General features: G+C 45.5%; 1 protein-coding gene across 1 annotated transcript in view; it reads left to right on the forward strand.

Annotated features, from left to right (window-relative positions):
* slc4a2a (solute carrier family 4 member 2a) overlaps positions 1–5,092 on the forward strand; it is a gene marked incomplete at its 3' end in the record, with an annotated part of 12,270 nt that extends 7,178 nt beyond the window's left edge. The window contains exons 9-20 of the mRNA XM_084575380.1: positions 152–336; positions 411–630; positions 1,400–1,603; positions 1,677–1,825; positions 2,213–2,407; positions 2,491–2,700; positions 3,128–3,217; positions 3,381–3,547; positions 3,630–3,883; positions 3,955–4,124; positions 4,249–4,422; positions 5,012–5,092. Coding sequence (XP_084431506.1) covers positions 152–336; positions 411–630; positions 1,400–1,603; positions 1,677–1,825; positions 2,213–2,407; positions 2,491–2,700; positions 3,128–3,217; positions 3,381–3,547; positions 3,630–3,883; positions 3,955–4,124; positions 4,249–4,422; positions 5,012–5,092 — 2,099 coding nt within the window. The remainder of the gene's footprint in view (positions 1–151; positions 337–410; positions 631–1,399; positions 1,604–1,676; positions 1,826–2,212; positions 2,408–2,490; positions 2,701–3,127; positions 3,218–3,380; positions 3,548–3,629; positions 3,884–3,954; positions 4,125–4,248; positions 4,423–5,011) is intronic.
* Positions 5,093–7,500: the final 2,408 nt, after the last annotated feature.

Genomic DNA, 7,500 nt, shown 5'->3' on the forward strand with positions numbered 1-7,500 from the left:
CAAAGACCAGATATTTAATGTTCAAATGGATCCTGTCCCAGCTCCTTCTTTGTGTTGAACGTTAAATATCTGGTCACGTTACAGAGCTGCTTCTTTTATATCAGTAGTTGGTTCTGATTGGACCAGACCAGTCCCTCTGCTGTGTCTGCAGGCAGTGTGGGTTTCCTGGACCAGCCCTCCACAGCATTTGTCCGGTTGCAGGAGGCGGTTCTGTTGGACTCTGTCCTGGAGGTTCCCATCCCCGTGAGGTTCCTGTTTCTCCTGCTGGGCCCGCCCACCGCCAACATCGACTACCACCAGATCGGTCGCTCCATCTCCACGCTCATGTCGGACAAGGTGAGTTCTGCAGACCGGGTTACGACCACCAGAGGGCTTCAGAGAAAGAATCCTGACACCTGTGTCTCCTCCAGTTCTTCCATGAGGCGGCGTATCAGGCCGACGACCGCCAGGACCTGCTGATGGCCATCAACCGGTTCCTAGACTGCAGCATTGTCCTCCCGCCGTCGGAGGTGGGCGGAGACAAGCTGCTGCGTTCAGTCGCCCGCTTCCAACGAGAAATGCTTCGGAAGAGGGAGGAGGAGCAGAGCGGCAAAGTCCAGGAGAAACAGAGCAGCCTTCAGCAGGATGAAGGTGATGTTATTAGTTTACTAGCTTAGCATGGCAGTGATCTGCATCTTCATCTTCCTTCACCCAGAGATCTTAACCCGGTATTTCAGACTCTTGTGGGACTAAAGAACAAACAACTAAACTAGCATGTCATCAGCGCAGCGGTGGACGTCTTTTTCTAACGTCTCTAAAAGTTTAGACTTTAACAACAACTTTTAGGTGAGTTCAGAATGATATCAACGCTATCGGGGTGTTTTCTACTATCTCATCTAGAAGACAGGGTCCATAGAGACCAGGGTCCACAGGGACCAGGGTCCACAGAGACCAGTGTCATAGAGACCAGGGTCCATAGAGATCAGGGTCCACAGAGACCAGTGTCATAGAGACCAGGGTCCATAGAGACCAGGGTCCACAGGGACCAGGGTCCACAGGGACCAGGGTCCACAGAGACCAGGGTCCATAGAGATCAGGGTCCATAGAGATCAGGGTCCACAGAGACCAGTGTCACAGAGACCAGAGTCATAGAGACCAGGGTCCATAGAGACCAGGGTCCACAGAGACCAGTGTCACAGAGACCAGTGTCATAGAGACCAGGGTCCATACAGATCAGGGACCACAGAGATCAGGGTCCATAGAGATCAGGGTCCACAGAGATCAGGGTCCACAGAGACCAGGGTCATGAACATGGACCTGATGGTTCTGGAGATGTTCCTGATTTAGCTGGTCTAGGTTAGCTCTGATAGCTCTGATAGCTCTTAGATATATCTTAAAGAGCAGCGTTCTTCTCTTCCAGATTCTCTGGTTCCCTCTAAACCCGGTGACGAGCCTTTGAGACGCTCAGGTCGTCTTTTCGGGGGTTTGATCACAGACGTGAGGCGCCGCTATCCTCAGTACGTCAGCGACATCCGGGACGCTCTGAACCCTCAGTGCATGGCCGCCGTCATCTTCATCTACTTCGCTGCTCTGTCGCCTGCCATCACCTTCGGAGGACTCCTCGGTGAGTATGGACCTCAGGGACCAGGACCGGACTCGTTTTCAGAGACCTGTGAAACCTCTGTTGTGTGACGCAGGTGAGAAGACGGAGGGTCTGATTGGTGTGTCGGAGCTGATCGTTGCCACGGCGATGCAGGGCGTGGTGTTCAGCGTACTGGGAGCTCAGCCTCTGCTGGTGATCGGCTTCTCTGGACCACTGCTGGTGTTTGAAGAGGCCTTCTACACGGTGAGACCCGTCTGCATCGGAACCAGGACCAGACCAGAACTATGGGACGTCCTTACAACACGTCTGGTTCATGTCCTGCTTCTATAGAAATAGAAAGAACAGAAAAGCCTTTGGTGTCATTGTAAGCATGATTCAACTAAAGACTAACAGAACAAACACTAAATATGTTGGACAAGAATGTATTCATGTTTGTTGGGGGACTGGAGAGGTGTATCGCCCCCCAGAGGTCAGGAGGTCAAACAGGTTGAGGCCGAGTCCTTCATGTCACTTATTTAGCTGTCACTGGGTGAGAGGCAGGGTGCACTCTGAACATATTATTATTATTATTATTTAATTGACTGATTCGATCAGGTGGTCTGCTGAACGGTGCCTGCTCTGTACCTCTAGTTCTGCAAAGACAACGGGATCGAGTATCTGACGGGACGGGTGTGGATCGGTTTCTGGCTGGTTCTCATCGTTGTCCTCACCGTGGCCTTTGAGGGAAGCATCCTGGTTCGCTTTGTCTCACGTTTCACCCAGGAGATCTTCTCCTTCCTCATCTCCCTCATCTTCATCTACGAGACCTTCTCCAAGCTGGTGAAGGTCGGTTCTGACTTCATGACGTCTTTAATGACGCTCGGTCTGGGACTGATGCTGCACACACACTTTGAACTTTCTCTTTCTAGATCTTTCAGGAGCATCCCCTCCAAAACTGTTACCATGGAAACAACACAAGCTCTCCGACTCTCTGCAACTTCACCGTGGCCGCCGGGAATCATGGGAAGGTTGTTGGAGAGCCAAACACAGCGCTGCTCTCGTTGGTCCTCATGGCGGGAACTTATTTCATCGCTTTCTACCTGCGGAAGTTTAAGAACAGCTCCTTCTTCCCCGGAAGGGTCAGTACCTACAAGTACAGGGACAGGGACAGGGACAGGGACAGGTAAACACAGCAACACCTGAGCCAAAACATTACGACCGCAGCTGAAGTGATGTGGGAGAAATTATGACGTTTAAAGACATTTGATGAAGACCAGATCTGGGTGGGAGCTTCTCTGACACGGTTCACAGGGTGGGAGGTTAGAACCAGGCTTCAATATGTGAAGGGTCAGCTTCAGAAGTCTTGATGTGGTACACAACATGGTCCTGGTGTAGAACAGCAGCGTATTAGGAGGTCGTAATGTTTTGGCTCATCAGGTGGGTTTCTACTCTACAGTCATTCTGTTGTAGCTGCAGCTCTGGTTCTGGTTTCTGGAGCTCTAGGTTCTGGTTCCTGTCTAGCGTCTTCGGTTTCAGAGCTGATGTAACGACGTGGTTGTGTTTCAGCTCCGGAGGATCATTGGAGACTTCGGCGTCCCCATCGCCATCCTCATCATGGTGCTGGTGGACTACAGTGTAGACGACACCTACACCCAGGTGAGGGACACGCACCTAAAGACCGTTCAGTCAAAGACTTGAAGAAGAAAACTAACCCAGGAACTAGGTGTTAGGGTCGGAGCGGGCAGTAGCAAGAATCAGCCTAAACCTGATTAAGAGGATCTGATCGTGAGCTCATGACCTCCTTCCTGTCCATCCCCAGAAACTGAACGTGCCCAGTGGATTCTCTGTGTCTAGTCCAGAGAAGAGAGGTTGGCTGATTTCTCCTCTGGGGTCCGATGGACAGTTTCCAGTCTGGATGATGGCCGCCAGCATCCTGCCAGCCGTCCTCGTCTTCATCCTCATCTTCATGGAGTCCCAGATCACAGCGTACGAACTCTTCTTCCTGAGTTGGGACGTTTTTATCCAGAGCACGGTGGTAAAATGATGTGTTGGTGTTTTCGTCTCCCAGGCTGATTGTCAGTAAGAAGGAGAGGATGCTGCTGAAGGGAACTGGTTTTCATCTGGACCTCCTCATCATTGTGGTGGTGGGCGGAGTTTCAGCCTTGTTTGGTCTGCCGTGGTTATCTGCTGCCACCGTCCGGTCCGTCACCCACACCAACGCCCTGACCGTCATGAGCAAAGCCGTCGCCCCTGGAGACAAGCCCCGCATCCAGGAGGTCAAGGAGCAGAGGGTGACGGGCTTCCTGGTGGCTGTTCTAGTCGGTATGACCTTTAGGATGATGACCTCCGCCTCTACTTCTACTACCTAGGGTCTGACCTCTGACCTCTGACAGGTCTGTCCATCGTGATCGGGGAGGTTCTGCGGCAGATCCCTCTGGCGGTGCTGTTTGGGATCTTCCTCTACATGGGCGTGATGTCCCTGAATGGGATCCAGCTCACAGAGAGACTCATCCTGCTGTTGATGCCCCCAAAGTACCATCCCGACCACAGCTACGTCCGCAAGGTTAGTCCCGCCCCCACACCGGGACAGGTGGTGCCCCAGTCAATCAGATTCACTGCTTCACTTTAATACTTCAGATCAAACATCCTCCAACTGAACCTGTCACATCTCTGCCTCCGTCTCACAGGTGAGGACATTAAGGATGCACCTGTTCACCATCGTCCAGTTGACATGTCTGTCTCTGCTTTGGGTTGTCATGGCAACAGCGGCGGCGCTGGCATTCCCCTTCATGCTGCTACTGACCATCCCAGTGAGGATGCTGCTGCTGCCCCGCCTCTTCAGCCGCCGAGAGCTGCAGAGTGTGAGTCACATGGTTAACATGAAACAGGTTTCACGTGTAACAGGCTTCACGTGTAACAGGCTTCACGTGAAACAGGCTTCACGTGTAACAGGCTTCACGTGTAACAGGCTTCACGTGTAACAGGCTTCACGTGAAACAGGCTTCACGTGAAACAGGCTTCACGTGTAACAGGCTTCACGTGTAACAGGCTTCACGTGTAACAGGCTTCACGTGTAACATCCTTCACGTGTAACAGGCTTCACGTGTAACAGGCTTCACGTGAAACAGGCTTCACGTGAAACAGGTTTCACGTGTAACAGGCTTCACGTGTAACAGGCTTCACGTGAAACAGGCTTCACGTGTAACAGGCTTCACGTGAAACAGGCTTCACGTGTAACAGGCTTCACGTGTAACAGGCTTCACGTGAAACAGGCTTCACGTGAAACAGGCTTCACGTGTAACAGGCTTCACGTGAAACAGGCTTCACGTGTAACAGGCTTCACGTGTAACAGGCTTCACGTGAAACAGGCTTCACGTGAAACAGGCTTCACGTGTAACAGGCTTCACGTGTAAAACGTGTCTGTGCTGACCTCTGACCTCTGACCTCCAGCTGGATGGTGATGATGCGGAGCCTCACCTGGAGGAGAAGGAGGTGCAGGACGAGTATTCACAGCTGCAGATGCCCGTGTGACCCAGGGGCTGCATGGTGATTGGTTGATTTGGTCTGATGGGCGTCGGCCTGGACTGAAGTCATGTGACATGAAGCTGATTGTGTTTCTGTGTCTGAAGCTGAAAATGTTTCAGTAAAAGAAAACGTGACGACAGAGATGATGAGTTTTCATTTATGTGTCTCCTCAGCTCACATGACGATCACATGTAGATACTAACATGTAGATAATCACATGTGGATAATGACATGCAGATAATGACATGTAGATAATGACATGAAGATAATCACATGTGGATAATGACATGCAGATAATGACATGTAGATAATCACATGTGGATAATGACATGCAGATAATGACATGTAGATACTAACATGTAGATAATCACATGTGGATAATGACATGCAGATAATGACATGTAGATACTGACATGTAGATAATCACATGTGGATAATGACATGCAGATAATGACATGTAGATAATCACATGTAGATAATGACATACAGATAATGACATGTAGATACTAACATGTAGATAATCACATGTGGATAATGACATGCACATACATGATCATCAACACTACCTGAGGGCCACATAGGACCGCACACTTAACCAGATATGATAAAACTGCCATTTTAAATATGTTTGTGTGTGTATAAGTACATTATATTTATATATATATTTATAATTATATATATGTGTGTGTGCTTGTTGAAGCAAACACACACACACATGTAGATAATCACATGTAGATAATGACATGTAGATACTGACATGTAGATAATACATGTAGATACTGACATGTAGATAATACATGTAGATAATACATGTAGATACTGACATGTAGATAATACATGTAGATAATGACATGTAGATACTGACATGTAGATAATGACATGTAGATAATGACATGTAGATAATACATGTAGATAATGACATGTAGATACTGACATGTAGATACTGACATGTAGATAATGACATGTAGATACTGACATGTAGATAATGACATGTAGATACTGACATGTAGATAATCACATGTAGATAATGACATGTAGATACTGACATGTAGATAATACATGTAGATACTGACATGTAGATAATACATGTAGATAATACATGTAGATACTGACATGTAGATAATACATGTAGATAATGACATGTAGATACTGACATGTAGATAATGACATGTAGATAATGACATGTAGATAATACATGTAGATAATGACATGTAGATAATGACATGTAGATACTGACATGTAGATACTGACATGTAGATAATGACATGTAGATACTGACATGTAGATAATGACATGTAGATACTGACATGTAGATAATGACATGTAGATAATGACGTGTAGATAATGGCATGTAGATAATGACATGTAGATACTGACATGTAGATAATGACATGTAGATACTGACATGTAGATAATACATGTAGATAATGACATGTAGATAATACATGTAGATAATGACATGTAGATAATGACATGTAGATACTAACATGTAGATAATACATGTAGATAATGACGTGTAGATAATGACATGTAGATAATGGCATGTAGATAATGACATGTAGATACTAACATGTAGATAATGACATGTAGATAATACATGTAGATAATACATGTAGATAATGACATGTAGATAATGACATGTAGATAATGACATGTAGATATTGACATGTAGATACTAACATGTAGATAATACATGTAGATAATGACATGTAGATAATGACATGTAGATACTAACATGTAGATAATGACATGTAGATAATGACATGTAGATAATGGCATGTAGATAATGACATGTAGATAATGACGTGTAGATAATGACATGTAGATATTGACATGTAGATATTGACATGTAGATACTAACATGTAGATAATACATGTAGATAATGACATGTAGATACTAACATGTAGATAATACATGTAGATAATGACATGTAGATAATACATGTAGATAATGGCATGTAGATAATGACATGTAGATAATGACGTGTAGATAATGACGTGTAGATAATGACATGTAGATAATACATGTAGATAATGACATGTATATACTAACATGTAGATAATGACATGTAGATACTAACATGTAGATAATGACATGTAGATAATGGCATGTAGATAATGACATGTAGATACTAACATGTAGATAATGACATGTAGATAATGGCATGTAGATAATGACGTGTAGATAATGACGTGTAGATAATGACATGTAGATATTGACATGTAGATATTGACATGTAGATACTAACATGTAGATAATACATGTAGATAATGACATGTAGATACTAACATGTAGGTAATACATGTAGATAATGACATGTAGATAATACATGTAGATAATGGCATGTAGATAATGACATGTAGATAATGACGTGTAGATAATGACATGTAGATATTGACATGTAGATAATGGC

Source organism: Chelon labrosus (genome assembly GCF_963514085.1).
Source record: "Chelon labrosus genome assembly, contig: SCAFFOLD_39, whole genome shotgun sequence".
In the NCBI taxonomy this organism is placed as follows: Eukaryota; Metazoa; Chordata; class Actinopteri; order Mugiliformes; family Mugilidae; genus Chelon; species Chelon labrosus.